This window comes from Apis mellifera, linkage group LG4 (genome assembly GCF_003254395.2).
Source record: "Apis mellifera strain DH4 linkage group LG4, Amel_HAv3.1, whole genome shotgun sequence".
In the NCBI taxonomy this organism is placed as follows: domain Eukaryota; kingdom Metazoa; phylum Arthropoda; class Insecta; order Hymenoptera; family Apidae; genus Apis; species Apis mellifera.
The window spans coordinates 7292127-7311757 of record NC_037641.1 but is presented as its reverse complement, the minus strand read 5'-3'; the positions used below and the strand labels follow the sequence as shown (position 1 = coordinate 7311757).

Genomic DNA, 19631 nt, shown 5'->3' with positions numbered 1-19631 from the left:
TTTTTTTTTTTTTTTTTATTTCTTTTGCAATTGCGAAACAAGCCGATTGAGGATAATAGAAATATCGATATTTTTTTAAATTTTTTACAGTTGTAGCGTGATATTTTTATATCCTTTTTTTATTTTTTTTTTTTTTTGAAGCTGATATCGCGCGATACGTTTGTTTCTTGTATAATCGCGCTTGTGAATGAATGAAAATTTACGTTGATGAAAAATTGTTGAAAAAATCGTTTTGTAAAATTGGTTCAACGAATCATTGAAGAATTTTGTTAATTTTATTTTGTTCGTTTCAATCTAATTTTAATCATTTATTATCGAATCGTATATTCAATAATATTTTCCATTTCGTTTTCTAGAAAAATTATTTGAATCATAAAGTTGTACAATTACAAACAATGGCTCGCGCATGTAACTTTTACGCTGTACAAACGATATTTCAAATTCATCACAAAGTCACATTTTATCCAAAAGGAAAAAATCATCGCTATTTTTAGGACGAACCTCGAAATATGTCGTTCAATCTAATAATCTCCCGAGATTGCAAATAAATGTTACGTAAAAAAAAAAAAGAAAAAGATTCACAAAACGAAATAATATACGTACGATTTAATATCTTAAAGATTAGATAACTAGGAAAAATATTAATTATGTTTTAAAAAATAACATTTTATCTCAAAACACAAATATTCCATTCTCAAAATCGAACAATTTATTTTATTAAACATAGCTTACCATCGCATAATCATTTGTCTAAAAATACCTATGATCGCACAAATAACAAGATCAAATTACAGAAGAAATACCAATTAAATCCTTCGCTTGACTTCGACTAATCACACCGATATAATTGAAAACCGGGGGAAAAAACACAAAACGCAAACAAAACGATGGCCGATGGCTTCCGGTGTTCCGGTGGAATGAGGTTTCGGATCGTTTTGAATTTACATGCTCGTGATCACGTCCGCGGCGCCAATCCGCGTACCAGATTTTCCCGCGATGCGTTTATCGAAATGGAAGAGCGGCCAACGGCCGCTTGTCATTCCAACGTGTGCAACGGGGATTAATACGAGAACGCGACGAGTAATTTTCATCGGGATTTGCTAAACGTAAATCGCCGATTGAATAGAAATTATGGTCGAGCGATGACTATGCGTTCGATAGTCGTTCGCTTCGATGATTTTTTTTCCGATTTTCCGATTCCTCGATTCTTCTATCTATTAATTATTTATTATTTCGTTTATTCGCGATTAATTTCACTCTATAATTCTTTAAATTGAATTGTGAAGATTTTTATTTATACTTTCTTTTTTGGGGGGAGAAGAGATGCAAGAAATTTTTAAGATTTTTCTAATAATAATAATAATAATAACGATTTTCTATGTAGCAGATATGTTATTGCGAGGAATAATATGCTAGAAACTAGATATTATACAACCATTTCCAAAGTAATGCTTTATGGCAGAGAAATAATTCACAATGTTCAGCTTAGTATACTTAATGTTCGATTATGTAAAACACCTTCTCCAGATGATCTCCACCATTTTTATCAATGCAATCCAATAAATTTTGCCCGAGAGAAATTTCCATAGAGGCGAGATAATCAGAAAAATAATTCATTGGAAAGCTGGTAAAAGCTGGTACTTTTACAATGGAAGAATCGATGGAAGGCTAATACCTACAATCCATTGTTTAAAAAAAGAAAAACACAGCAAATAAAGGAAAATAATTATTTAAATAACAATTTTCTATATATTTATACAAAATTCAAATAATAATCTTCGAATTTCGTAATAAATTTCTAAATTTCTCTTTATAAATAACATCCTATTTTAATGTATCTAAATAAACATTCCTTCATATCTAAATTTTCTCGAAATAAATCATCTTCCTCTACAAAATTTATTATTAATCAAACTTTTGTATTATCAAATAAATTATTATATTCCTAAACTTATAATCCAATTATTACAAACTTTATACATTTTCCAAACCGTCAAATCATCATCCTAAGACAAAATATTTCAGTTCGAGATACATCGACTTAAAGAAGGATCGTCACGATTTCGCAAAACAAATACACCTCGCGTTTAAATGAAACAAAAAAAAAAAAGAGAGAGAAAAAAAAACTCAGTTTTTCCTCGAGGATGCCGCCGAGCACGCCGTTTATCGGGGATCGTGAATTAAATATTCATCGGAATCGATTCGAGCCGAGGCAGAAGACCCCCCCTTCCTCCCCTTTGGTCCATGGGAATTGTGATACGTTTCAGGGAGGAACGACGCGCGTTCCTCCCCAATCCAACATGCATCTAACATTCATGAATTTATCCGATCCGCTGAACTTTTATCCGCGACTGGAGGCTGAAGAACGCTTACTGGCGGGAATTTCCATCGTTGCATTGGTTGTTTAATGATACCCGTTTCAGACGGGTAACGCGAAACCCGACCTCTCTGATCGAAGGTAGGATCGGTTTCCAACTTATTATTCCGTAGTGGAATTTTAGAGAGGTCTGAAGAGGATTCTTATTGAAAGATTTTCCACACCTGGCTTTCTAAAGAATTCACTTCTCCAGGAAGGAGAAGAAATTTTGTTCTGCGTTTTCGATAGTTAATATAATAACAATATAGGAAATGTTTGAAGGTGTTTGAAGGTGTTTTGATTATTATATTAGTTTGATTATTTAATAAACTAATATAATAACAATATAGGAAATGTTTGAAGGTGTTTGAAGGTGTTTTGATTATTATATTAGTTTGATTATTTAATGAATTATTACAGATAATTAGAATTTAATATTTATTATTAAATGTGTAATGTGGATACTTGAATATGTAATAATTAAATTAATTCTGATTTTTTTTTTTTTGAACAAATAATATGGGAATTTCCGATACGGTGGAATCGAATTACGGCCAATCGTGGAAAAATATTTACCTAAGAAATGACAAATCGTGGTTTCTCCACGATCGAGTATTTTCAATGTTTACCAATTATAAAAGAAAATAAGTGAAATTTAGAATCGATACGTAACGAACTCGCCAGCCAGGAATTTTGTGAAATAACAGCAGGTGTTTCGATTAGATTAGTTTTTGCCTCGCACACGCGTTCTTGCAAACCGTGACAATATTTATTTTTACACACGCGTGAATCGTGGCATGAGAGGATGTGGTGTATTAAGTAAACGATGGAAAAAATTCGGTCAATAAAGTACACAAGAGCGGTAAATTTAAATGAAAGATCAAATCTTACTCGCCAAAAAAACTTATGGAAAAGAAAGAGTTAAATAAAATTTAATAAATTTTTCAAATCGAAAAGAAAATGTTTAATTCTTTTTAGAGATAAGTTTTTGACATCTCGAAATAATCTTTTCTCTGTATCTTTTATTTTTTTAAATAATCTAGTAAAGAGATGAAAGATTGATGAAAATTTTAAATGGAATATCAATCCAAAAATAGATTAAAAATTTTAAACTTTTTTCCTTAGCGAAATAAAAAAAAAATATCACGAAAAATATGAAAGTTCTCGTACGGCGAGCTTAAGCAACAGCTTTCTCTACATATTCACTACTAAGGACCCGTAGTATTCTGCATGATTCTGCAATTACGAAAAATTTATGCAAAGCGTAAAAGGCGACTTCGTGCGTTAAGATGGCCACAGAAAGGATCTCAAAGGTTGAATATCTTGCTTGCCACGGCAGTTACTTTTAATTAGAGCGCTAGAACGCTCTATCTTTGAGCGTTTAAAAGAGGGGAAAGCAGAACACCGACTTAGCAGCAATTTTTACCCATTAAGAGTCTCGCGAGACCAAGAAGAATAAGACCGAAATTTTCTTCCACAGACTTTCTCTCTATTCTATCTTTTACGCTATTCTACCCTTTCCTTCCCTACGTAATTATTTAAATATTCGATTCGCAATTATTCTCACAATTATCATGGATATTCTTTCCTCCTTCTAGAAAGAAAAACATTTTCTTGGATCTATTATTATACAAGATTATATCCTATTATTTATTATTTTTTTAATTGTTATTATCTCGTTAATTAATTGGGTATTAATTATCGTTTAATTATAAATACGATAAATAATTATTTCGATATCGATGCAATCTAAAATATTTCAATAAAATATCGCGAAATATTAATATTCATATAATTTTATAACCGTATTAAAATAGGAAATAAATTGAAATATTTTATCACTTCGGCCAATTAGTGACAATTAAAAACGTTTAATATCGAGGGATATTTTAATTTGCAGTTCAATTTGTTGTAACGACACACGGGATATCGTTAAAGAATTAATTACCAATCGAGATTTAAACACTCGTTTGTACTCACCCTTCGACTGTTGCCATCTTTTGGGTTTAGATCCGAGGCCACAGTGCCGAAAATGGTTGGCTGTAACAGAAAACACAGTTTTTTTTTTATCGATTATTTATATATCATATTCAAACAAATATCACAATCAGAATGCAATTGATTTATTAATTTATATAAAAACATTTTCATATAATTTGATTTTCCCTTCTGTCCAAATTTCACGATTTCAATTTTCATTTACATCACATAATCGTTTTGTAGGCGACGCTAATCGAATAATTAGAAATTAATAGAAAGCAGTGAAATAAAAAATTTCTAAAAAGAACTAACATAATTTAAAATTATAATATACAAAAGTAAAAATATTTCTTTTTAATTTATTTTCTTATGAAAAATTAAACCAAATGACGCAAAGTTTGATATATTTCGTTAATAATAGCATTGATTTTCCACATTATACAAATAACCATCAATGATTTCGGCTTTATTTCTTCATAAAATATTGAAAAAGTAATTAAACCACTATCCGATATTAATAAGCGATTATCGAATAATAATAAATCAGATCAACCTATTTCATATAACCACTTCCTAACGATATAAATATTGTTAAAAATACAATCTTTCGCAATTTTATTACCTTTCCATATGGCCAACATTATTAAAAATCATTTTTTAAAAAATCCACAGCAGAGAATCGAATCGATTGTAAGCTGAGCTTACATAATTAAACTTCGATCGAACGAATTTTAATAATGGAATCTGATCGAAAGACCAGAGATCATTGTCTCTCCTTTCTCTCTCTCTCTCTCTTTCTCTCTCCAGAAATTCGGTCGACCAAAAGTTGAGCCAATGTAAGCACAGGTTTACGAGAGGAGCGAAAAGAATCATCGGCGATCGATTCGTGGCGAAATCGGCAATTACACCTTTCAGCTTTTAACCGGCGGAATATCGCGGTTTTTTCAATCGGACCTCTGTCAATTTCGAAGTGGGAAGGGATGATTTCCCACGTGAAATCGTGCGGACTCGTTCGGGAAAACTGCCGAAACGCGGCAGTAAAAGCTGTCGCCCCGTAAATCTGCGGAATGCCATCCATGCCATGACTGCAGTCCACCCATTAACTGCCACCCCTCCTCCTCCTCCTCCTCTCCCCTTCCCTCGCCGAGGAAATGCATTCGCCTGGTTGGTGTATTGGTCGGGGAAGTAAGAGGAAGCGGGACTCTTTCTGGGTATGTATGTATGAAAATGAAAAATAAAGAAGAAAGAGAAAAATATATAGATGTATATGTAGCGGAGGGGAGAGGAGGGAATAGGGGTGTCTAGAAATTATAGCCCGGGTATATAGTTTATGCGGAAAAAAGAGGCGGAGACTTGGTGATTTAGCGACGCAATCTCGCTTAATTCGACCCCTTCTTCCTTCGGTACAAATGGAGGACGCCGGGGTAACAACTGTGCCGTTCCATTATCTGCACGATTGTTTGCGGCCCCGTTTGTTGGTTTAATTCATTGTGGCGAGTCTCGGATTCGTATGATAGATTTTTTTTTTTGCTCGAACACCGAAACTCGGGGGTGAATAAGTATTTGTGAAGGGATTTCGTGTAACAAAAAATGAAGAAAGCTCGCGTCACGTAAAGATTAATAATAATCTTTATATTTATTATCTTTAACTTTTGCGATGAGGTTTGAATTTGTAGCACGATGGACTTTTCTTTCGAATATAAAATTTAAAAGACTTCGAATGTTAGATAGCGACAAGATATAACGATGACTGAAATCATTATATTATTTATTTAAAATGTGTAAATTAGAGAAAGGTGTGAAAAGATTTTGAAAATCCAAAGATCGAATATCGATATCGAAAATAAAACACGATCGATGGTTAAACTATTCGATTCACAGAGCTCGAAATTCTTCGACAAATACGCAACAATCCCGTGCACATTCATCGTTCTGTGTATTATATCTCGAATCGATAACGAATCAACGAATGAATCGATGTCAAAAAAAAAACGAACAATGAACGCGATACAATGAACGCCACTCGAAAAATCGATAATTTCGTAAAACCAGAATATAGATCAAAGGATTTGTTAGAGAAGGACAATGTCACGCGAGCGCTTGGGAAAATTGTATCCTACGTTAATCTCTTTGACGATGAATAGGAAATTGCCGACTATCTATCAATCTGTTCGTGTGATGTAACGGAATAATGAGTATAGGAATATACAAATATATTTGTTATGAATTAATTATTAGACACGCTAATTAACGCCATTGTCGTCGACATTATACCTTCGTGCCTCGATCCTCTGCACCATATTATTTCGTCATTCAATAATAAATCACACGTAAATGCGTATCGTAAATTCCCCAATGGTTTAGAATAACACATCACCGGCAATAATCCCCGTAATTCCATTGTCTCCAATCTCAAATCAGATCATGTCGAATCGTTTGGATCAATAATATACAACCATTAATTGAATTTTCAATTCTTAATCTAATTTCCACTTTTCGTAATCCGTGTTACGAATAAAATTCAATTCATCTTGCAAATTTCATCAATTTCTTCAATCATTGAAATAATTCTTTTGAAAGAAAGAAGAAAAATATATTTAAATCTGATCCATATGCAATCGAGTATGAACAACGCTCAAGTCAAATTATAAGGATCAATATTTAAATGAATATATATTTTTTTTTCAATTTTTTACTTGAATAACAATGACTCGGCAATATATAAAAAATAATCATTATCCTGTTTGGAATTGGTGCAACGTCGAAAAAAAAAAAAGAAAGAAGCGCAGGACAATATCAAGCAAACAATTCGAGGCGAATCAATATTACGTGTCACATGGATAAATATAACCGCGTTTACTCCCGTGAATCGAGTTTTCCGTTATTGCGTACACGTTATAGCAACTATGAAAATTAATTAAATCTCCTCCACGCTACGCGCTTAGTATTATTTATCCCGATGTTTTATACAAATTTCAAAACATGTAGCTTCTCTGTGGGCATCAATGGGCAACCGTACACGTTTCTGTACACGGATTATTGTACGTGAAATATGAAACTGTATCTATATATATATGATGCGTACACACGATTCGATGCGATCGATAAATCGATGAAATTAAAAAAAGATGGTAACTGTGACTGTTTCTTTTCTCTTTTTTTTTTTTTAGAACGAAATTTTCTTCTTCACGAATTCGTCAAATTCATTCTTCTCTTCTTTATTTATTTCTTTCTTTTTTTTTTCTGAACAAAAAGAATGGTCTCTCTATTTGGTCGTTTATGAAAGCTTCGAACGTAATTCGTGATAATGTAGGTTGGAGAAAAATCGATGCGGAAAACATGGAGAACATAAAAACTCACTCAGAGTAATTGTTATCAATGTGGATGTGTACAATGGGAAAAAGACGATTGGATAGGGGGAGAAGTATTTGGAAAGTGATGCGAAGGGAGGATTGATGGAAATTTGTATGAATTTTCGAGGATATTTTTGTAATCGAGAAAGAAGATTATGTAACATTAACTTTTTAAATCCAGAATTATTATTATTGTTATTATTATTCAAGAAGAAGAGAAGTTAATATTTAAATAAATTTCTTCCTTTAATTTTGCTATACAATATATTTATAGAAAAATTATAAGAATATATCCATTATGAAATTTTCCGTTTTTATCGTTGTTTTCAGGGTGTCGTAAAAATTTCGAACGAAAGAAATTATAAAATTTTCCTTCCGTCCAGAGATACCAGTTTCTTCCGGTTCGTCCGCGATATCAAGCCAAGATTCTTGACGGCACTTTGTAATTTATGACGTAACAGGGTCAGGTACGACACATCGAAGGAGAAAAACAAGTCGAATCGACTCGAACATCCGCAACACGGAATCCGCGCTGAATCGTTCCCTCCTTATCTTTATCCGCTTCGGTGGATCGGTCAACAATCGCGTCCCTAATTCGAAAAAGCGACGAGGAAAAGGCTATTCAACATAGCTATTCTCGCGAGAAATTTTTTCACAATTTTCTCTCCGTATTGTTGAATTATTAATATTGTTTTCTTCGTTGAATTAATTTTTTTTTGTTTCGTTTCCTTTGAAACAAATATCATTATTGAGGTGCAAGCTAAATTTTTCTTATGAGTGATTTTACTATCTAAAAATTTTTTTATCTAATATAATTCGTGATTGAATTATACATTATTATTATTATTGTAAATATTTTTTAAATTATTTATTTGATTTATTATCTTTTACTGTTAAGATGAAATTCTACATCAGTAAATCATTTTCTGTGCCATAGATTTTAAATGATGAAAGTATAGTTAAGTATAAATTTTTTGATAAATTAAATTAAGCTAAAAAATAAATAAATTAATGGAGTAAGAATTTATTTTCGATTCTTCTTTCTTATATTTCTTTTATTTCAAAGTTCTTGAGAAATTTCGATCTATTTATTTTTGGAAATAGAAAAAGAAATATTAGATTTTTGCCTATGTCGAAACGATATCGAAAAATTTACATCTATATACAATCGTGTAAAACACGTAAGAGATAGTTTCGTTATCAGTGCCAATTCCGCGGAATTCTCTTTGTTCCGCGTTGAAAACCGCGTACAATGGAAACCTGTTCGTTGACAAAAACGCACAGGAAACAAATGAAAACAAATAATCGAAAATCCGTGGGAAAATTTTATTCGGCAAAAGACGAGGTGTGCATCGTATCATTTTTTGAAAAAAAGGAAAAAAAAAATTAACCAAATGAACGCTTCTCGTGGAAGAAACAATGGAAAATGACTCTTTTCAAATTTTATCCGCCTAAAAAATGATTGACATGAGGGAATAAGTAAAGATATATATAAATTTTCGTCGAAAAATATTAGAAAAGCAAATATAATAGAATCTAGATAGAATGAAATTTTTCACCAGAAACGTAAGTAATCTTCTCCTATTGAAAATTATTAAAAAAAAAATCTACAATTTAACAAAATTAAATTCTATAGGATTTCATGAAACCTGTTGCCTATTATTTCTTAATGTAAAATTTAAAAAATTACGATCAAGATTGAATTTAATTCAATCTTTAGTGATCGATGTACAATAATGAAATTTATTAAAATTGGTTTCAAGATTTAAAAAAATGATGCAGCGAAACACGATTCTCTAAAACTCGAGTACTAAGTGGTTCTTTGAAACTGCTACCCCCTCCAATGGTTGGTTGTAAATCTTTCAGCTCGTTAAGTTATTCCGTGTTCCCATTGCAAGAAGCTCTCAAGCGGGTGATTAAGAGACTCCTTTGAGAGTCCAGTAACCGATGTCCATCTTATTTACAGAGTACTCCAGGGGTACTAGGTGTTCCGGGAAAAACTGTGACACGATGATCGAAAATCTGCTCGAATCAGTCTTGGATCGTGAATGAAAAATCGATCTCTTAAACATTCGAAGGAGACTTTCTTGCACGAAAGGAATAAAAGAAATTTGGATTTAAAATATCTTCGTGTTGTGGAAATTGGAATTTTGGTATCGACATTTGTGCAGCAAATGATTGAATTTTTAATCTCAAAGATCATGGAACTTTTGAAAAAATATCTTAGAAACGTGTGTGTATTAAGAATAGATATTATAAAAAAAGAAAAAAGAGAGAGAATTTGAGAGTGATTGAGGAATCCTAAAATTCTTTTCTTCATTTTTTGGAGTACAAGTAAATGAAAAGATTTAAAAAATTTTTTAAATCAAATTTCTCTAAAAGTAAAAATCTGATAATCATATAAATTGATATAATGTTCTCTTAATCGTTATACAAAATGGAAAATATATTGCACGTTTATATTTGTTTCACGATACAAAAGAAGGCTGAACAGCTACTGGGACATAAAATAGGTAAGATATAAGAATATGATGTAAGGAGAAAACTGATAAAAGACGTTGGCAAGCCTGAGGAAGAATTTCGCGGAACCGCTGAATCATGGCAGAAAGTTTGAAGAAAGGATATAAGAGTTAACGAGACAAAAAGGGATACAAGGTAGAGCGAGCTACAAACGTGAGAAAAATGAAAATCCGATACTCGTGTACCGCTTCGTGATCTCGATGACGAGATCGAAAGGAGAATAAAATTCTTATAGTTAAAAAGAGGGAAACAAAGAGAGATTTAGATAAAGAATAATTACATATATATTTTTAATAAGAATAAAAAAACTTGAATGAGCAAATATAATAACAATAATTCTATAGGATTAATTTATCCTCATTTCGATAAATAAAAATATAATTTATATAAAAAAAAGAAAATGTAGAAAATAGGAAAGAAATATTTCCACTTTAAAAAGATCGAATTAATATTTATTTGAATCGTTTCACCGTTTATCGATTATTTGCCAAAAAAAAAAAAAAAAAAAAATGAAGAGCGCCGTTAAAAGTAATCCACTCGCAATCAAGTTCCCAATATCCAAATCGATTATCGCGAGCAGATCGTCCAATTAAGGGAACATGCGAACAGCCGACGTGGAAACGATCGATAACCGTGAGCGTGAAAAATCCATCTTCGAAGTTTGCGAGGGAAGGCTGTAAACGTTACAGAAATTGGGTTTGAAGGGAGACAAAAAACTTCATGGACGATCGATGAGAGTAAAAAACTTACTGTTGAAATTTCTCTAAGAAACATGTAGATTGGACGATCCACCAATGTTGCAAGAGAGATGCAAAGAGAGAAAGAGAGAGAATAAAAGGAAACAATAATGAAAGGAAGAAGGAAAACGATCCACCAGAGTTACAAAAATGTTTGAGGGAAAGTAAAAAAAGGAAAGAGAGAGAGAAAATAAAGAAAATGACAGTAGAAAAAAGAAATAAAACAAAGGAAAAAAGAAAAGGAGAGGAAAAGGATCTGGAAACAAACGTTGGTCCATTGCGGCGAGTGGTGTCGTTACCAGAATTTCTGAAGGAACTATCAGGACACTCGGAGAATAACGATGATTCCGATGCAGTTAGGGAGTGATTTCGTAGACATCCTCCAAACGGGCCTCATTACGAAATGTTGGAGAACAATCGTGAAACGATCGAGATGATCGAGAACAATTCGTGCTTCTCGTGAAAATAACAAGAAGCAACAATCGAGTGACTTCTTTAATTTATGGTGGCACCATTCGATCGAACAGTTCCATACGAAATTGCGAGTTTATCGTTCTGTCACGTAATTTTATTTCAAGTATTTCCTTTTATATATATTATATATTATATATATTTACAATAAGTGGAAAGGAAATAAGGAGACAAATATAAATATGAAAAATCTATCTATTTTCAATCTTTAAGGAAATCGTCAGGATTATTTCTGTTATTTGCGTTCGTCGATAGAGATTTAAATTTAACTTTTTTAACGAAAAAAGAAAAAAAAAACAAACGGAATAAAAGTAAAATAACCACTTGTGAAACAATCAGAATTTTGAGTCGTGTTCCAATTCGAGCGAAGTTCCGTCGGACGAATAAACATGCAATTAAACTGCAACGTTTTAAAATAATTCAATTTTACAGGGAGCCGAGATAATTGAACTGCGCGAATTCGATTAACATTATTTTCCTTCCGAAAAAACGTAATATCGAGAGGCGAGAAAAAAAATGAATTTCTTTCTTTTTTGTATATATATATTCACTTTTTCATGTAATAAAATTTATCATGTTTTTCGCAAAAGTGCCGCTACGTGACGCGATAATAAATTTATGAAACAAATTTCCGTCGGTCAAGAGACAAACAAATTTTTGATACTCATGAATCCAACGATCCTTGCAAAATGGATGCTCTATCTCCACCCAATTCCCAATATCGCGAATGTTCTTTCTTTTTTCTATTTTTCAGTCGCGAAAGAACGTTCATATAATAAAAAAATATAAATTAACGATGTTGTTGCATTGGGCTACGAGAAAAATAGAGGGTAATTTCAAAAGGAGAACGACATATAATAAAACGAGATTCACGACTGATTAAGTAATAAAATTATCCGTTCCACACGACGACATAAGAATGAAGTTGAACGAAGTCGATAATTTCATTCGCGCGGAATAATGATATGTCTAGTGAAAATTAATATTTTGTTAATACCGCAACTTTTGCTACGCGATGCAAATTACCTCGCGTTACGGCTTCCCGTTGTGTATATTTGCGATCTTTAATAATGAGGGGACGTGTATTATATTTTCTGTTTCATCAAACGGAAACGTGGTTTTAATTAATCCCTGACAAGCGTTGTTCCGAACACCGCGCAAAAGTTAAACGAAAAACGCGAAACTAGCGCGAAAGATAAGTATATATTCGAAATTATCGAAATTGAACGAGCGCACGTATAATAAATTTAATTTGAAACGAGAATGAATGATGAAAAAAAAATCGAGACGCTCGAGATAATGAAATTTTAAAAGATGAAATTTGATAAATATAAATAAGATTCTTCTGTTGCCTTCGTTGACGTGCGATTAAATCAACAATTGATTTCATTTGGTTATTTGAATATTCAAAAATAGGAGGAGGAGGAAAAAAGGGGAAGTAAAACCGATTTCACAATTACTTGAAAATTAAACATTCCGACTGAAATTAAAATATTTTCTAGAATAATTCGAGGGACGTTCCGTCGACTCTGATAGGCAGAATAAACACGACGAGGGGAAAAAATTATGAAAAACAATTTTCAAATTAGCCTCAATCTCATCAACGAAACGTAGAATCGCAACAAACGTTTCGTTCGATAAAATTGCAAACAGACTGCGAGAAACTTTTCCAAACTTGTTTTAAAATTCTCATCAATCGAAATTCTTTTCTCTCTCCCACCCTTCTTTTTTTTTAACACTTTCATTTTACTCACGATTCCTCGTTCTCGTCTCGAGCAAGGAGATGTAAAAGCGGACGACCGTCAAGGAAGAACCGCGGTGAAAAATAAAACGTTGTCCTGGCAGGATAAGCCACGAGAAGAATCGTCTCTAAAGTGGAAATCCCTGGGCACGGCAATAAATCCAACTGAAGCGCTCAAAATTTGTCCCAGATGTTGCGCGACTTCTTTTTTTTTCTCTCTTTCGTGTCTTTTTTTTTAAAAGTTTCAAAGATACTCTCGAGACCTCGAAACTGAGATCCAAGTTATCACCTTCGTATTTCATAATTTTATCCATTTTCCCACAATTAAATATTTTTACCGTTTTGAAAGTTAGGAGAATTTAATATCTAATTGTAAATCTATTTACAGTACATATAAATCAATATAATAATAAATTTTATTAATCATAAAAATCTTATCTTATAATAATACGAGATTGAAATAATATAAATCCTTCTTCTAAGTCAAGTTATATTGTGCAGTTTCATTCGCGTGTATAGAACTTATCCTAGGAATCCTTTGTCAATTGTAACATCCTTTCGTTTCCATTCGTGGAAAAAGTTGCAAAGGAAATTCGTCGAAATTTCCCTTTTTCCCTTGAAAAAAAAAAAGTCCTTCAAACGAAATTTCGATCTGCAATAACCACAAAGAGTCTGTTTCTAGGGAGGGAGGGGAGAAGGCGAAGAATACGTTTCCGTCGAAATCGTGGTCGATTTACCAAAAGCGAGCAAAGGGAGGAAAGAAGGGACAGAATCGGTAGAGGGGAGGGGGAAAAAGATGAAAGAGGAAGAAAAATCCTTTTAAAACTACTGCGTAATGTAGGAAGGGCCGACGATATTTGTCTGGAAAGTTATTTTCGTAATTCTGTTCAGGATTTACAATACGAGAATCCAACGAAGAAATCGTAAAATGTTACGACATTCTATAAGCATCTCTTTGCACCTCGTGCCTCATCTCGTTCGATTATACGACGAGATTTACGATACTCGAAGAAACAGAAGGAATTTGCATGCTTTCTGAATGGAGTAGCTATAATGATGAGTAGAAAAAAATTAATGAAAAGTAAAAATTAATTTATTGTGGGAAAAGATGTAAATGAGTATTGATTAATGATAAATAAATTGATAATTCTAATTTTGATAATTATACGATCTTTGACCAGAGAAAGAGAAAGGAGAAGAAATAAAATGAATCTGCATAATGCTCTCTGAACTGAATTTGCATACTGCTATAATAGAAAATAGAAAGTTCGAGAGATTAATAAAAATTAACGTGTTAAGGGATATAAAGCTATTGATTAATGGGAGATTTAATGGTAATAATTTTGTTGGGTAGTGATAAATGTATTTTCAATTAATTCTGCATAATTTATATTTTATTTTGACTCGACTGATTTGATATATATATATTATTCGTGTTGATATTAAATTAAATTAATTTAACGTTAATACAAATTACATTTATAGATTATTCGAAATTAATTAAGGTCGATAAGGGAAATGAAATCAATTCTAATAAGTCAATCTCGATCGATCATCCTCCATAAATTTTATCTCGTATAAAAATTATAAAGATGAATAAAATCTCGATATTTATAAAATATTTATATCGAAACCTCTCGAAAATGTTAACCATCGATCTTCACCGATCAAGTATCTCTCTCTAATTTCTACAATTTGTAGAAATGGCGAAACGACGCCAACTCCAAAATATCAATTTAACGTACAATGGAAGGAGGAGCGGATTCTCCGATCCGCACGATGAACACGATGCATGGAGGGAAGCATGGGGCACCTCGAGAGCCCATATTTCGTGGCTCGTTTGATTTGCCAACCCCGTTGGGCATCGTGGAACGACGCGATAAATCTCCATGAGCCGGACGGATGTCCATTGTCGCGGCGATCGTGACGAGATTTTGGCGTCGACGCCAATATTTCGGCCAGACGCGATTCCCGCATTGTTCGCCACGTCGTCTATTAATTATTAAAGTGATAACACTGATGCAGTGCGGCGATCCCCTTGTTCCAGTATCGGTTTCCTACCGCGACCCCCCCTCCCTTGGAGCCCCCTTATTTGGAGTGCTACGACTTGGAATCGATCGCCACGACTTGGAATCGATCGAGAGAAATTATCTCTTGCTCGAGAGATGTGATTTTTAGAAGGATTTTTCCAAACGGATGGAAAATTATTGGATTAATCGACGAAACTTGGAGGAATTTTATTATGAAACGAAATAATAATGAATCGAGTAGGAAAGAAGTTTTGTTTTGAAAAGGATTTTTAGTTAATTTAGTAACAGCACCGTTGAAATATAATATAATGTTATGCAGTGTGCGATTCGAAGATGTACAGACAAAGTTTCTTGAAATTATTACTCACTATTATTAGAATGAAAAGTTATCGAATGAATGGCAAAAGTTTGGAAGAAAGTTAGAGTGCAATAATTTATCCAAAAATTTGCATTTCTATTAATCCTTTTTAGCTTTAAAATCGATAACAAATATGAACGAAGTAAAATTTTCGTAATAATTCACAATCTTCTCCTTTCAATCTTCTCCTTTTTTTTCTTTTTTAATTTCTCGACAATTTCTGGAGAAACGCTCGTTTCTCCAGTTGTATTTTCCCTCACGTGTCACGCAACGATGTACTTGTCAGTGAAATCAATCTTCCGCGCAATGAATATTTTCCTTCCGCGTATCCCTTGGATTTATTTATTTCCCGGCGCAACAAGAGTCCCGATCGCAAATTCCATTCCGTTCCATAGTCACCGTAAATGTACACATAATACGGTGCGTAGCTTTGCATAAGGACTCCGTGGCAACGTTCTCCACCTTTTCCACCGTTTCACCGTTTTACGAGCACGGCGATATTTCACCGAAAATAGATCGCATTGTGAGATTCCAAGCTTTTATACGGCCGGTATATTAGTCAAACACACTCGACAAAGCGCAGATAGCATCCAGTATCGAACGAATTTTACGTTCAACTTGCTTGAATCACGAAATAAGATGGACGAATCGAGATCTCGTATTCGTGGAACTTCCCTTTCGTATTTGTATTTTACGAAATATTAATATGTACCCTTTCTTTTAAACATTCTATTAATTTCCATCTTTGCCTCTCTATTTCAAAGTAGTCCAGAATTTCACAATAACTTAAAATTTTTCGAAATTCTAAATAGAATATTTTAATTGAGGAAGAAAGGTATAAATTATCGAAACATCATTTAATGTCATCCTTCATAAATTCAACAATAATTTTCTTCTTTATTTCATTCTTTATCTCCTATTTTTAATTTTCCCTTCTCATCGTCTCTCTTGCCAATCTCATAGCAATTTATTTACCCTAAATATTCGAAGGAAATGATGAAACTTCGAGTTTGTCGAATTTTTCTTTTCTTTTTTTTTTTTTTTTTTTCTTAATGAAGAAAATATTAGGAGCGTGATTTCAATAATTTCACTACTACTACCCTTAAAATTCGAGCCATCACGAGGCCCTCCACCTCCCCCGTTCCACGAGTTGTTAAACCGTTAATGCGGTCCGATCGATTTACTTTCCCCTTCGTTCCACCGTACAAATAAGGCTTACACGTATGCGCGTGACGCGGCAATTTAGAATTCATCCCGCGCGGCCTGTGATGTCGGGCACGGTCGACTAAATTCGAGCGCTACAAAGTCGACAGTCGATCGATTCGTCGTTCCGCTCACACGCCTCCAAATAGAGCAGTTTTAATCGCCTTTGGCTTCGCCGTCACTGCTTTCACCGTTTTTTCTTTCTTCTTCTTCTTCTTCTTCTTTCTTTTTTCCATCGATGCAACAGAAAATCTTGGAGGCAAACGGTCAGAATGCTAGCATAAAGAACGATTGCGACGAGTCGATGCAGTTTTCCTTGCGCGACATAAATAATGCTATTCTTTTCTTTCTTTTTCTTTCTCTCTTCGTTCTCTTTGTTTGGTTTTTTTTTTTTTTTTGGTTCTTTGATAAATTTACGATCGGAAGGAATATTGAATTACGGAATTATATGAGATATATGGATTGTGGAAAGTTTCACAGTGGTACGGAGAAATCGTCGTACGTGAAATTTGTAAGTGAAATTGAATGGATTCGGTAAGAGATGAATATGTGGAAAAGACGTATGGCGGTGTGTAATTTATGTTTTTAAGCTGAAACATGTACATATACTGCTTAAATCGATTTAAAATAGACGGGATGTGAGTGCAAGATTTATTATTGTTTGCATTTTACATTGTATTTAACATTCGTGTGGTTATATTTTTACTATAATTAGGTAATTTAAGTTTGATTCGAACTACTCTTTTTATACTATTTGAAAAAACTAATCGTATCATTTAACGTTAAGAGGAAATATTTCAATTTCTCAAAATTGAAACGACAATACAATAATTTTACAAATAATCGAATAGTTTTGATTACACGTTGATTTTACATTAAATATATAATTTATTATATTATAATTTAAATATATAATTTATTGTTATTATAATTTTATTATACTCTTTTTTTTAAATTATTCCATAATAATTGCACCAAGATTTCATCCATGAATAGAAATGATCACGAGAGCAATAATAATAATATTTCCAATATCGTTGGACATTAATTAAAAATTAATCCTATTCCAACTTTCAACTCGAAAGCCACGATAACACGCCCCTGAGAAATTTACCATTCATCGTTTATTACGCAACCATCAATCTCCTCCTTATCCTTATCCACCAAAGCAATCTCGAGCGAATCGAAAAACGATCACGATCCCTGGCAAACGTTAAAATTCTCTCGATCACGAGAGGTCGGTGGAACGACCCACGACGAAGGCTCGCAAGAAGGAAGTCGAAATCCTCTAAATCAGCGCGGAAAAATCGTTAGCCAGAAGTCGCGAGGATCCGTCTGGCAAACAGAAGTTGCGCGGCCGTATTATTATTCGAAAACGGGGGCGAGAAAGGGGGATTGGAAGAGGAAACGGATACGTCAGCAATGGCGGAAAAGTATCGAACAAATCGCCGTTTTATGCCGTACTTCGCGGATGTATAAATAAAACCGGTCCGCGGGATCGAAGTTCGAAGTATCGTAAAGACACGATATCGCGCATCCCTTCTCAATGGAATACGTTGAATATATATCGTTCTGGATATCTTCCTTTCTTTCCCGCTGGCTCTTTTAATCTCGCTCAACTGTCACGCAGTGCAAGAATTACGTTACATGTTCAAACAAATTTTTTCATTTGTTTAAAAATGGAGGAGAGACATGATTGTGATGATTAAATATGTGTAGAATCGAGGGGAAGTTTGGATAAATTTTTGTTTCGAAAAGAGCTTGAGAATATTTTTGAATTGTTGACGAATAAAAATGATTTGGACACGAATTTGAGAAAAATAAAATTTGGAACGCGTATTGTAAATTTTAATAATTGAAAATTCAAGTTTGAAAGATTTAAAGATTGGAGAATATTTTTCGGGGACGAATTAAACGAAAGTCGGATTGAAACGCATGGATTTCTTCAACGGCGTTACGTAATTTCGCATGTTCACGAGTTACACGAGAGCAGACACGTATCATTTCCTTACGCGAGGCCACGTTATGCATCGGATTCGACGCTAGTATTCTTAGCCGGTCTATAAATACGCGGAGTGGAGTTCGCTACCGGCGATGTAACGAGGTTTTAACGATATCTGCAAGTATTCTATTTGAAGTCGGGGAGCAGCAGATCCAGACGGATCCGATTTGAGAAATAGAACGCGCGACCCTGAACGGGCGAATTGTTTGAGAAACAAATATAAGAATACATTTGATGAGATTCTATCTCGTAACGGATGAGATATGAAAATATTCACACGAATTATTCATCAATAAGAATCAATAAGAATCATTTGTTAAACACTGTTACGATATATATCATACAGTAAAACGTTAATTATATAAATTAAATAAAACAGAATACGAACACTTTTTCACATTTTATTCGAATAATCGATCACCGGTTTCAAAAATCGAAATTCAAAGAATTTCCAATTAAAATTCTACCGTGACAACAAATATCAAAGTTACGAAACTCCAATAATCGTTACTATATATATACAAATATTCGCCCATCTCCCAACGGTTTCGAGTATAAATTTCGATGCAAATTCCAGGAAAAATCAACGCTTTTGAGGATAAATATTCCATTTCCAAAAAAAAAAAACGACACCCATCTCTCTCTCTCTCTCTCCACGCGTCTCCATGATCGCAAACCAGCGATAATAATCGCATCTAGCATTTGCCCAGGTCTGTAATTATCGCGAACAAACGATCGATATCCATAATGCAGGCCATAATATCGCGTCATTACGTGATTACGATAATGGAGCAAGACGTAGGATAGCCTCGTAACCTCGTGACGCGTCCCATATCCGACCACCATATGCCACGGGGATTCCATCGGTGTTGAGAAGCGT

General features: G+C 33.5%; 1 protein-coding gene across 1 annotated transcript in view; it reads right to left on the bottom strand.

The window, feature by feature from the left end:
- Positions 1–19631, bottom strand: part of LOC412801 (mediator of RNA polymerase II transcription subunit 12) — a 479417-nt gene that overhangs the window by 254183 nt on the left and 205603 nt on the right. Inside the window, exon 4 of the mRNA XM_396254.7 lies at positions 4337–4396. Within this exon, the coding sequence (XP_396254.6) occupies positions 4337–4396 (60 nt within the window). The remainder of the gene's footprint in view (positions 1–4336; positions 4397–19631) is intronic.